We start from the raw sequence: 14,180 nt of genomic DNA on the forward strand, positions 1-14,180 counted from the left end.
CCCTACTAAAATCCTTCTCCCATCAATCCACTTACCATGAGTATATTGAATTGCCTTCTTTCTACTTTCTTCATCAGCAAATTGGACAAATGCAAAGGTTGAAGACTTATAATTTGGTTTCTCTAAAAAATGTGGGATAAAAATTCTCATAATCTGACCATAAGGACTAAAAAAATCCCTTAAACCACCTCTCGTAACTCTCTTGCTAAGATTATCAATGAACATAGTCCATTCCTCATCGGAGACGTTGGACTTTTTCGAGATTTCTCTAAAACTCTCTCTACCTCTCGCACTCATTCTCTCTCAACTTTATCAGGCCAAACTTGCTGATATGGAGAAAAAGCTTAAATCTTCTGAGGTAATGTTCACTATACTCTTTTGTTAGTTTAGCACCATTTTTTTATTAATGAATTTTGAGGCACTCTTTTTCTTCTACCATTGTTAAAGGAACACAGGTGTTCCTTTAATCATGAAGGGGGTTTTTAACGAGGCCTCCACTTCTTATAAAAAAAAAGGATCCCTAACTCTAAGGGGGTATTTGGTTCAAGGATTGTGAGATTCCCATGGATTCCCATGGGATGGGAATCCCACATTCCCATGTTTGGTTGGTCGAGAATCTCATTCCCGGTAATGTTTTATTACTAATAGTATATTTTTTTGGGTATATTACCGGGAATGTCATTACCTCCATTCCCTTAGGTATTGTAACATTACCGGCGTTTTGGACTAAAATGCCCTTAAATTTTTATTTTTTTTCAAAAATATCATTTTTCTGTCATTGAATAATAAAAATTCTACGAAAGTTAAATTATAAATTTATCCTTAAATTATTTTAGATTTACAAAAAAAGTTTATAATTAAAATTTTATATGAAGTTCAGGAGTTAAAAAAACTTTTACCCTTTCATTAAACTTTTTTATATTTTTAATTTTGTAAAAAAATTATATAAATATTATGAATTTAATTTTTTAAAGAAAATATATAAATATTTTACAATTTGTAATATTATACAAATATATAATGACAATTTGGTCAAATATACATTCCAACAATATTTTATTCCTTTAACCAAACACAATAATCTTACATTCCTGCTAAACCAACCTAACACAAAATATAATATTCCCAGTAATCCTATTCCCTGGTAATCTTTTATTCCCACTGGTAATCTTACATTCCGTGAACCAAACGCACCCTAAGGGATTATAATTAGTCCTAGGATCAATCTCTTACCTAGTTTAGAAGCTTCCTAAGATAAAACAATATTTTGTATATTTAAATGTATGAGTTTCCTATACAAAATAATAAGATTTTACTCCGATTTTGACATACTTGAGGGCAAGTCTAGCTGCCAGTTGTTTGTCCTTCAACCGCAGACAATACGCCAACTATTACTCCAGATGCCATGTCCCCCATAACCCTGTGATTGTTCAGAGGTTGGATGACTTACTTCTCCGCGCTCAATTAGGAGTTGAAGCAACCGGTCTGAGGCTCCATTACGTAGAAATCGATCACAGAGTGCAAGAGCATCCATTAGTTTTCCTTCATCAATCAACCTAAGAAAGAGAACAAAATGATAAGTAGTATGACACACCAATCACAGCAAGTGAAAAATATTATTTATAACCACAGGTAGCTCAAATTTTTGCTCCAAAAGTAAGAAGTCAGTGCCAAAACTGAAACCTCATGGTGGTAATTGTAAAAGTTAACAATTACATGGAGCTGAAAAGCAACATATTAACTGTCACAAATTGGAACAAAATACATAGACAAAAGGATATTACCGTTCCACAGCTTTCTCATATGGATCTTCATTCTCTAAACCAAAATAAAGAAAAATTGTAATATCAATTTCAGCTGTTTCAGGTTTTATGCAATCATGCCATGGGTCTGGAGAAGTGTTATCTTTAACGTTGAGGTCAAAGGATGTCGTCATGATAGAATTACCAACACTTTTATCAATTTCAGACTCGGTGTCACTGTCAGATTCCCGCATTCTCTTAACAACAGTTCTTGTTTCAGGTTTAACATTGTCATCATCAGCACTTTGCATAGCTGTCACAGCAAACTCTGATACCCTATAAAGATTAGTTTGCATTTGTATCCATCTATTCAAAGTAGGGAACCTGTTTCAGAAAAGTGAAAATTAAACTAAGTTGTGAAGTAAATGAGATACACAGGCATTAACATTGTAGATGTTTGATTTGTCCGGGGCCCATATCACTTACAAATGAAAACAGTTCTGGGGGTTAAAAACCAGAAAAGAAACGTGGATGCCATTTTCTTTATTTTTTCATCGTGGGTAATAAAAACTGAAATGTACAGTTTTTACGTAGGGGGAAATAAACTGTAAATAGAGAGGGAGATCAGGAAAGAAAGGGGGGGGTCTCCAGGGTGTCTCTGGACAGAAATTAGATAGCAGAAACGAAAAACATTGTACTGATTTTTCCGTGGATTTTGATTATCAAAGGAAACAGAGGAGTTCCTTCATTTCATCAAGCCAAAGCAATACACAGAGTTATAAAGGGTATTTATTTTACTTTCATTTTCCATTGCTTTCATAATGTTCTTGTGTGTGTACATGTTTCGAATTAGGACCAAAACAGAAGCATAAAGGAGCAGTGGTTTATTTACCTTAGATTAATGTCATTTCCAATGCTATGTTTGTGTCTTTAGGGTAGAAACTTGTTAATTAGCTTCTTTGATTCGATTTGAGAGATTCATAAGTAAAAACAAACAAACATTTTACAGTGTAAGATTGAACTTGTCTATAGAAATGAAAACCTCAAATGAAATTTACCTTTCTTCTTCATTTTCTTTCGTCGGTGGGGGGCTTGGAAGAGAGGGCTTATGGTTTTTGAGGGATGTATAGGAAGTTAGGAAGAGAAGTTGAGTCCATCGCCGGAGAAGTAGATAGTCACCGTTGAGGGTGGTCACCGGAATGATTTTCTCGATCGTGAAGGTTAGGGGTATACCAAAGTCCTCGGTTGAGAGTGGGTTCTTTTGGGACATGGAAAACCGAAGTGGTTAAGCTTCTTTCGTCGTTGGGTTGCTCGTCGGTTGAAGTGAAGTGCGATTGCAGTCGATGGAGGCTCTCGGTTCAACTATCGAGGGGTATGAGAGAATGAGAAGGGAAGAGATGGAGTAGAGAAGAGAGAGCGGCTGATGGTGTTGAAGCATTAGCTTAGGTTTTTAAGTTATGTTGCATAATAAAGTTTTTGGTTAAATTAGGATTTAGTCATTGTAAGTATTTGAGTTAATTACTTTTTGGCCATCAAATTTGCTTGGTAAAATCAGGTTTTAGTCTCCAAATTTTTAATATTATTTTACACTTTAGTCACCTTTAGGACTGCTTCTGAATTTAATCCTTTGTGTTGGCCCTGATTTAGATATTTTCTCATTTTTAATTTTAGTTGTAGTTTTATTGGGTCATTTAGGTGTAGATCCCTTGTTATTTATGTTTGTTTTTATTTAAGTCTATGTTTTAATTTTTAATTCGTATGTGTAATTTTGTATATTTAAATGTAGTCATTTTTAAAAATGTATATATATTTTTTAAATTTATAGTTTAGCATGTCATGTTTTCGTTTTTGTGTTTAAGTCACATTTGTATAATATGTTAATGTGCATAATTTATAATTTTTAATTTTAAAATGTATGTATATATTTTTTTTTTTGCATATCACGTTGTATGTTATTTTTTTATTATTTTTTTTAATGTTGTATATTTAATTTTTTTACATGACATTATTTTGCATAATTTGCATGATAGCCTCACGCGCATAACTCGACCTATTACATAATCGGACTAAGGGTAATACCCTTTTAATTTAAAATTGTTGAAGTGGGCCGTCATAACTGATTTGAGGTCTGCTTTTAATGATTTTAAAATAAAAGTGTATCCCGAAAGTGAAACCAAAAAATTGATTCGTCCCCTAAAATTTGGAAACGAGAGAAAAAGAAATGTTCGTTTATTTAAATATATCGAGAAAAGGTTGTTATATCTTTAAGATCTGATCTCGATATTTGTAAATAATCGAACATTCTTTATCTTTCTAAAACGACTCGGTAATTTTAAATTAATTTATTTGAGTGCTTTTGAATGTTTTTAAATTTACATCGTTGTTTTATGGGATCAAAAATCAAATTAAGTTCGAATTTGTAAAGTTCAATGCAAAGATATTAATTAATCGACTAGGTACCGTTTTAGGGCGTTGTGGGGGTGCTAATCCTTCCCTGCACGTAACCGACTCCCGAACTCGGATTTTGGTAACGCATACCTTAACTTGTTGTTTTAATTAAAATTAATTTTTATTTAAAATAACAAATAATTTTGGGTGCCCAATCACACCCTAATTAAAGATTGGTGGCGACTCTTTGAACCGTATTTTTTCGATCGTAAAGAAAATCCAGAATTTTCGAAACGAGAGTTTTTAAAAATCGCATTTGTTTTTTTTTAAATCGATTGAACAAGATAAATTAATGTGGTTTTCAAAATCTCACATTTTCACCTTTTAGAAAAAATCGTTTCGACAGCTTGGCGACTCAGCTGGAGATTTTTTTTGTAGAGAGTCAGGCCGATAGTCGATTAATTAATTGTCTTTGCAATTGAAAATTACAAATTCGTTTTAATTTGATTTTTGATTCCTTGTGTTTTGTTTGTATTTTGATTTTTTTAAATTTAATTCGATTAACAATTAAATAGTTGTACTAATCTGTTTGCTAATGGTTTCAGAATAATTGTTTGTTTTAGGAATTGATTTTGAGTGTTTTTATTGATTGTTTTTTCGCTTTTCCTCACACAGCTGCATTATCATAACAGGAGCTAAAACTCCGCTCCGTCCTATTTAAGTAGGAGTGAGAGACTATGCCCTCGTGTGGTTTTCACCTCCGCATGGGATAGTGGATCGCTCCTGGAGCTCACGCCTTATGGTCCTCGTGATGGTAATCACCTCCGCATGGACATAAGGAGGTGTGTTCCCTCGAAATTGAACTCGATCCCCTAAAGCCTGTGATGGGCCAGGATTAAGGGTTCGGTAGCCCAAGGGGGCATCGACAAGGACAATTCGAGAACCTATTACTTTAGAACCTAACCCGGCATATAGTGAACGTAGAGCCTGAACTTAGGTTGAACCAAACCCGAACCTTAAGAATCCCGTGAGGAGGGTACACAAGGAAAAGCTTTTTTGAGCCATTTATTTTCATTTTTTGAACAAGCATGCGAACTAGATATCATGCGGTTAGGTTTATTTTTTTTGAATAAGCATGCGAATTAGATATCATGCGGTTAGGATTTCTTTTTGTGGATAACAAAGCATGGGGGTAGATATCATGTTGGGTAGGATCTGATAAAGCATGATGGGGTAGTCAACATATGTGGGTAGGATTTTTGAACAAATTATTATCCTGACTTAATTGCTTCATGTTTACTAACCGACCTTTTGTTGTTTTTGCCTTGTTTTTTTCTGTTTTGCATTGCACTGTCCATTACATGGTGTTGATTAGGGGTCGATGTCCATATAGAAGGCCAGTAATATGGAACGAACGGTTCAGAAAGAGGTTGAGGACAATGCAGATGTTCTGAGGTGGTCGGAACAGTCCCAATTGACCAATGGAGACAGCGTGATGCCTGGATATGTGTCAGAGTTATTTGGTTACACTCACATCAACGTACGTCAGAATGATCTGAGTGAGCTAAGAGAGATATGGGGAAGATGGGAAGCAGCCGATAAGGAGATATTTTTATCAGTTGTACGACGACATTCCTTATCTTCTGGATGTTCCTATTGACCGAAATCTGTTTAGAGCATTGGCGCAGTTCTGGAACCCGGCTTATAGCTGTTTCACATTTGGTAGAGTAAACCTGACACCAACAATAGAGGAGTATCAAGCTTTGGTCCGTTGTCCGAGGTCCCAAATGGATAGAATATATACCAAGCTGCCAGTCACTCCTTCATTTAAGAAGAAATTACTATTGATGACCGGAATGAGTGAAGATTGGGTAGTCAGAAACATTAAGAAGAAGGGAGACAGTGAGTGCATCTCTTGGGCTGCTCTGAAAGAAGTAATTGCTCATCATCCTGATAAGAGAAAGAAGCTTAACTTGTTTGCTTTAGGGATTTATGGGCTCGTTATTTTTCCAAAAGTGCTAGGATATGTAGACGTATCAGTCGTTGACCTGTTTGAAAGATTAGACAAGCGCGTGGATCCTGTTCCAGCTATTCTAGTTGAGACGTTCCGGTCTTTGAGTTCTTGTAGGTGTGAGGGAGAAGGACGCTTTATAGGATGTGCGCCTTTGCTGCTAGTGTGGATGCTGAGTCATTTCAAACATGTTGAAAGGGCACCAGGACGAGTATTTCTAGACGGTTTCTCACCTTTGAAGGATTTTCTTTCTAAAGAGTGGCCTGGGGGTTTTACCGAAGAAAAATGGATGGTCATCTTCAAGGATATCAGAGATGGAGATATTTTGTGGGGAGCTTCGTGGAATACCTCTTCGGATATACTTTACCGATGTGGAGAGCGAGATTGGGTTCCTTTGCCAGGTATATGGGGTTCTGTTGGGTATGCACCGCTACTAGTTTCTCTAGACAGTATGGATCGAGGCAGTTCATCCCAGCCACGTGGGACTTGGTAGGATCGGATTTTGCATTCAAAGGAGATCAGTATAAGGGTAAAGTTAAAGGGGTTGCTGAGGCTTGGAAGCATACTCGTCGTGTGAATCTGTTCACTTATGATCTCGAGTTATCTCAAGAGTACGAGCAGTGGAGAAGCGGTCGAGTAAACGACAACATCCCGATAGTGAATCCTGAAAATATTCAGCCGGTGGAGGAACAATTGAGAGTGGTGCCATCTCCATTAGAGTTAGCCAAGCGCGATTTCGAAGCAGAACGGAGACAATGGAGAATGACTTTGCAGAAACTGGAAGATGAAGTGTATCAAAAGGGATTGGAGATCGACATTCAGAAGAGTAGAACAGATCGAATAGAAAAAGTGGAGAAGCAACTTCGGCTAGACTTTGACGATCTTCGGTCAACTTATCAACGAATGGTAAAAGCTCAGGCAGGTTCTAGCTCGAGTAAGTCTGTCGAATTGAGGCAAGAGGTGGCGAGCCTCAAAAGAGTAGCCGGAGAGAGTCAATAAGAGCTCAAACAAAACAAGCACCAATTGAAGATTTTATCGAAAGAAAAGGATTCTTTAGAGCAGTGGTTACAAAAGAGTCAAGCCCAGAATGAGAAGTTGAAAGAGAAAATTTCAAGTTTAGAGACTGCATTACGACGATACCAAAACAAAGAAGGTAGCTCGAGCCAGGGGGAGGTTGAAAGTCTGAAAAAACAAGTGAGTGAGCTTGAAGCCATGGTTCAAGATTTTCAGAGGCAAGCAAGTGAGCTATCGATAGTTCCCTATGAGGGGGATATACAGTGGCGTTTTCGGTGGGAGCGAGCTCAGGCGAGAGTTAAGCAAATAGAGGATTTTATTGCTTGTTACCTAGACCACGCGCGGGGAATAGCTCAATATTTGGTCATTTTATCTGAGGAAGCTGCTGATGTGACTGAAGAACTGGATCCGGAGGCTGAAGAAAACCAGAAGATCATGGAGTTGCTAGCACATGTACAGCAAATAGGAGAGATGGTGCAGATTTATTTGTGATATGTTTCAACTTTGTAATTGAACGTCGTTCTAATATAAAGAGTTATTCTAAGGAGTCGTTCCAGGATGAACACCCTGCATTTTGCATATGCATTTTTAATGCATTTAATTTTTGCATCGCATTTTATTCATTCATAATCATATATTTCATATTCATTAATAAATATCAGCGATAACAAAATGACTCTGTGACAGAGTAATACTGGAAAATCCCAAGCATATCTACAGAACCAGGAAGAAAGTTATGGAAGACAAACTTGCCCAAATTGAGAAGGCTCAGTTGGAGTTACAAGATAATATCAAGAAAATGCAAGAAGATATGATGAATACCCAAAAGGAGATGTTTGCCAAGTTTGCGAGTATGTTGGAAGGAAGAAATCCAGAACATGGGAAAAGCCCTATGCCAGAAAGTGTAACTGAGGACCCACTTCATCATCCAGGGTTGACCCCAGAACAATCTTAGAATGTTCAAGTGACCCCTGTTCATGTCGGGAAGGTGCACATTAATTCAGTCAGTGCTTCTGTTAACGTACAGCCTGGATCTAGTTCGTATCAGGAAGAACATCAATATCATCAAGTTCCGGACCTTGATGAAGAAGCCAAGAAGGACCAAAACAATCTGTTGGAAGAGAAATGGAAGCAGTTAGAAAGAGAGGTCAGAGCCATGAAGGAAGATACCAATGTCTATGGATTTGACGCAAAGGAGTTAAGTCTAGTTCCTGATCTGGTCTTGCCTCCAAAGTTTAAAGTTCCTGACTTTGAGAAGTTTGATGGTACTAGGTGTCCCTCTGCGCATATCACGATGTTTTGTAGGAAGATGACCGGATACATAGGGGACGATCAATTGTTGATACACTGCTTTCAGGAAAGCTTAACTGGCTCGGTAATCCGATGGTATAACCAGCTGAGTAGAGCTAATATTAAATCGTGGAAAGACTTGGCTAAGTCCTTTCTTGAGCAATACAAATATGTGAAAGATGTTAGGCCCAACAGGATGATGTTGCAAGGAATGGAAAAGAAGTCTAACGAGATTTTTAGACAATATGCTCAAAGATGGAGAGATGTAGCAGTGCAAGTCCACCCGCCATTGGAAGAGGAGGAAACAAATATGCTTTTTGTCAACACCTTAAAGGCTCATTTTTTCTCGCATCTTATCGGTAATCCTTATCGAAGTTTTGCTGATTTAGTTACGGCGGGAGAAATGATTGAAATGGCTGTTAAGAGTGGGAAGCTCGAGGGAGGAGAATCTAGTAAGAGGCCACCAACGAGGAAAAAGGAAAACAAGTCAGTAATGTGAGGCAGTACGATTCTAATAACATTACTGTTTCCCGTCCTCAAGGAGCAGGGTCATCAACACAAAATGACAATAGACAAGGGGCAAGGGACCAGGGGAGAGAGAGGCCTCAATTTGATCCAATTCCGATGACTTATAAGGAATTGTTTCAGATTTTATATGATCGACATGTGGTTTCGCCGTATCACGTGACACCAATGTAACCTCCTTTTCCCAAATGGTATGATGCTAGTGCTCAGTGTGAGTACCATGCAGGGAACCCCGGACATTCCATTGAGAATTGTACTGCTTTTAAGAAGGTTGTCCAAGCTTTGAGAACGAGGAATGTCATCAACTTTGGTGACAGTGAGCAGCCGAATATAGCTCAGAATCCGTTGCCAAGCCATACAGGGGCAGGAGTTAACGCGATTACTGAAGAGAAGAAAGAGAATTGTAAGGAATGTTAGTGAGGTGGTATCACCTATGAGTTGGGTGTGGTGCCAGATGGTCAAGGTAGGATTGTTGAAACCTAGTTTGATGGGTGAACAGTTTAACAGTGGAGAGGTGTGTCAGTATCATAACAGTGAAGGACACAATATTCAGCAATGTCCTGACTTCCTATCTTTGGTACAAGATATGATGGACAGTAAAGAAATTGAGTTCTTTAGAGAGATTGCTGAAGAAGAGGAAGCGGAAGTTTGCACTTCAGAAGGATCGTCTAAAGGGGTATACAATGCCAGTTGTCCCCTAATTATTACTCCCAAAAATCGAGTTGCTGAGAAGGTAGCCCCGAAAGTGGTTATTACACATCCATCTCCATTCCCGTATCGGGATAATAAACAAGTTCCTTGGAGATATGATTGCCAGATGGGAGATGTAACAAAAGAGAATGAGGAAGTAGATGAGGTGGGACGCTTTACTAGAAGCGGTAGGTGTTATTCTCTTAATCCATCTAAAGAGTCTGAGAAGAAGGTTGTAGTTGATAAGGGGAAAAAGGTTGATGTACAGATAGAAGAAGATAAGCATGTTATCAATGAACCAGTAACCGAGAGTGAAGCGGTAGAATTTTTGAAATTTCTAAAACACAGTGAGTACAGTGTTGTGGAACAGTTACACAAGTTGACTGCCCGTATTTCTGTTTTATCATTACTTTTGAGTTCAGAGGCCCATAGGAATGCTCTGTTAAAGGTTTTGAACCAGACTTTTGTTCCGAAAGAATTACCCATTGAAAAGTTGGATCAGTTAGTTTCCAATATACAAGCTGATAATTTTTTATCTTTTTCTGAGGATGAGATCCCTTCTGGGATGATTGGTAGTCAGAAGGCTTTGCACATTACAGTTAAATGTAAAGGGTATGTGTTGTCCCAGGTCTTGGTTGATAATGGTTCAGCTTTGAATGTGATGCCCTTAGTGACTCTGAAGAAGCTTCCATTAGATAGTACACTTATGAGAACCTGTCAAAGTGTGGTTCGAGCTTTCGATGGGACTAAAAGAGAAGTGTTGGGCAAGATTGATGTTCCTCTGAATATTGGTCCAGTAACTTATGAAGTGGAATTTCTCGTAATGGACATTATGCCTACGTACAATTGTTTGTTGGGAAGGCCTTGGATTCATCAGGCCGGTGCAGTTCCGTCCACATTGCACCAGAGACTGAAATTTGTGATTGATGGAAGGTTGGTATGTATTCATGCTGAAGAGGACATTATTGCTTATGTTTCTACTACTGCTCCGTATATTGAAGTTGATGAGCAAGTCGTCGAGTGTTCTTTCAGATCGTTGGAGTTTGTCAATACTACGTTTGTGGCCGAAGGCAAGAAGATACCAAAGCCTCGATTGTCAAACTGTACCAAGATGGGGCTCAAATTGACTCTTGGAAGAGGAGCGAAAGTTGAAAAGGGGTTAGGTCGACAGTTGCAAGGATCGGTGAATCCAATATGCCCTATTATTAAAAGAGACCGATTTGGTTTGGGGTATCAGCTAACTCCGAGGGATAAGCTGAGGGGAATTAAGAAGGGTCAGGAAATGAGAAAGGCCAGATTGACTGGTGAAGACCTTAGTTGGGAACCCATGATCTTCCCGCCGTTGAGCAGCATTTTCATATCTGGGGGACATATGTTTCAAGGGAATTCAAGGAACATCGAGGTGATGGTTGAGAATGCCTTGGGAGATTTAGGCATTAATGTTATAACTGATGGTGAGTTTGAGGAAATGAGAGCTATGGGCATTTATCCTGCACCGCCGAGCTTCGTGTTGAACAATTGGACCGCGGAAGAACTACCTATAGTTTACAAATCTTTTACAGAGTAATGCACTGGAACTTTCTCCCTGTTGTTCATACCCTGGGGTAATAGGTGATTTTACGTAAAGGGTTAAGCTGTTTGTTTTTTCTTGCTTTCAATAAAAGATGCATTCTGTTAGTTCCAAATGGCAAACATTCTCCCATACATTTCATTCATTCATTCTTTGTTGTGTATATGTATGTATTTATTTCTTTCTATTTATTTATATGGGAAAAGATCCTCCCATATGTATATATGTATATATATCTTCTCTTTCATTATTTTTTCAGGAGCTCAAATATCAATAATATGAATGCCAATGACTCTGACCCGGAGATTGATTTCGAGAAGCCTATATGTCAAGGAGAAATCGAGGATTGTGATGATGATGATGGGGGATGTGAACTACCTTCTGAATTGCTGAAACTGGTGGAGAATGAAGATAAGCAGATTCTGCCTCATAAAGAGTCTACTGAGATTTTGAATTTGGGGACAGATGAGGATAAGAGGGAAGTAAAGATTGGTACCACTCTTTCAGTTGGAGGTCGACAAGATTTGATAGAATTGCTTCAAGAATACAAGGATGTGTTTGCTTGGTCATACGAAGATATGCCGGGTTTGGATACAGAATTGGTTGTTCACAAACTGCCAATAAAGCTTGAATGTAAGCCGGTACAACAAAAACTGAGAAGAATGAGACCCGAGATGCTGCTCAAGATTAAAGAGGAAGTGAAGAAACAATTTTATGCCGGGTTTCTTAAAGTGACTAAATATCCTGAGTGGGTGGCGAATATTGTCCCAGTACCGAAGAATGATGGAAAAGTTCGAATGTGTGTCGACTACAGAGATCTCAACCGAGCTAGTCCAAAGGATAATTTTCCCTTGCCACATATAGACACGCTAGTGGATAATACTGCTGGAAATTCTTTGTTCTCTTTTATGGATGGTTTCTCTGGCTACAATCAAATTAAGATGAACCCTGAAGATATGGAAAAAATGACATTCGTTACCATGTGGGGAACGTTTTGTTATAAAGTAATGCCGTTTGGACTGAAGAATGCAGGGGCAACATATCAAAGGGCCATGGTGACGTTATTTCATGACATGATACATAAAGAGATAGAAGTTTATGTCGATGATATGATTGTCAAAGCTAAGACAGAGGAAGAACATATTGTGAATTTGAGAAAACTCTTTAAAAGACTAAGAAGATGCCAACTAAAACTCAACCCAAATAAATGTACTTTTGGGGTGACATCTGGGAAGTTGTTGGGATTCATAGTAAGCCAAAAATGAATTAAAATAGACCCAGATAAAGTAAAGGCTATTCAAGACTTGCCAGCCCCACGAACACAAAAAGAAGTCAGAGGATTTTTGGGGAGATTGAATTATATAGCTCGGTTTATTTCACAGCTGACGGAAAAGTGTGATCCCATATTCCGCCTTCTTCGCAAGAATAACTTAGGGGAATGGAGTGAGGATTGTCAAAGAGCTTTTGAAGCAATGAAAAGATATTTTTCGAGCACTCCAATCTTAGCGCCACCCATCTCAGGCAAACCCTTGATTCTTTATTTATCGGTTTATGAAAATTTAATGGGGTGTGTACTGGGGCAACGCGACCAAACTGAGAAGAAAGAAAGGGCTATCTATTATCTCAGTAAGAAGTTCACTGAATGTGAGACAAGATACTCACTCATTGAAAAGTTGTGTTGCGCTTTAGTAAGGCCTACCCAAAGGCTTAGGCAATATATGTTGTATCATACTACATGGCTTATATTCAAGCTTGATCCCTTGAAATATCTAATGTGTGTGCCTGCATTGTCTGGAAGATTAGCTCGTTGGCAGATCTTATTGTCCGAGTTTGACATCCAGTATGTAAACCAGACGGCAATTAAAGGAAGTGTTATAGTAGAATTCATTGCAAGCAGGGCTTCGCAAGAATATGAGTCGTTGAGCTTTGATTTCCCAGATGAAGATTTAATGGCTATTTCAGTAGAAGAAGCAGTTGCATCAACTAGCAAATATTGGAAGTTGAACTTCGATGGTGCTTCAAATGCCTTGGGACATGGAATCGGGGCAATTTTGGTCTCACCAGAGGGAGAGCATTATCCTTTCACCAGTCGGCTTAATTTTGATTGTACAAACAATATGGCCGAGTATGAAGCTTGTGTTCTGGGTCTTAGAGCTGCTGTTGAACGCAAAGTAAAAATGCTCAAGGTGTATGGGGATTCAGCTTTGGTAATATACCAGCTCAGAGGAGAATGGGAGACAAAAGATCCCAAGCTTGTAGAATACCGTAAGTTAGTTATGGAACTTGTTGAAGAATTTGATGAAGTAACTTTCAATTACCTCCCCAGAGAAGAGAATCAAATGGCAGATGCCTTAGCCACACTGGCAGCAGCATTTAAGATGAACGAATATTCGAATATGATGCCCATTGAAATGAAGGCTTATGAGTATCCAACCCATTGTTTTAATATTGAAGAGGAAGAAGATGGAAATCCCTGGTATTATGATATCTTGCAATATATAAAGTATCAGAGTTATCCAGAACAGGTCACTGAGAATGATAAGAGAACCATTAGAAGAATGGCATCAGGGTATGTGCTTGATGGTGAGACTCTATACAAGAAAAGTTTGGATCAGGTTTTGTTAAGATGTGTGGACGCGAAAGAAGCCAAATTAATTCTTGAAGAAGTGCATGAGGGAATATGTGGTACCCATGCTAATGGGCATGCTATGGCTAGGCAGATTATGAGATTTGGGTATTATTGGTCAACTATGGAAACAGACTGTATCAATTATGCCCGAAAAATGTCACAAGTGTCAGATTTATGGAGATAGAATACATACTCCTCCTCATCTGTTGCATGTAATGACAGCTCCGTGGACATTCTCAATATGGGGCATGGATGTTATTGGACAAATTTCGCCCAAAGCTTCAAATGGCCATTGTTTTATTCTGGTAGCCATAGATTACT

General features: G+C 38.3%; 1 protein-coding gene across 1 annotated transcript in view; it reads right to left on the reverse strand.

Moving 5' to 3' along the window:
- Positions 1 to 1,292: 1,292 nt before the first annotated feature.
- LOC120218883 overlaps positions 1,293 to 14,180 on the reverse strand; it is a 29,984-nt gene continuing 17,096 nt past the window's right edge. Inside the window, 3 exon segments of the mRNA XM_039215781.1 lie at positions 1,293 to 1,384; positions 1,387 to 1,556; positions 1,785 to 2,126. Of these exon segments, the coding sequence (XP_039071712.1) occupies positions 1,293 to 1,384; positions 1,387 to 1,556; positions 1,785 to 2,126 (604 nt within the window).

This window comes from Hibiscus syriacus, unplaced genomic scaffold (genome assembly GCF_006381635.1).
Source record: "Hibiscus syriacus cultivar Baekdansim isolate YM2019G1 unplaced genomic scaffold, ASM638163v2 tig00110201_pilon, whole genome shotgun sequence".
Taxonomy (NCBI): Eukaryota; Viridiplantae; Streptophyta; class Magnoliopsida; order Malvales; family Malvaceae; genus Hibiscus; species Hibiscus syriacus.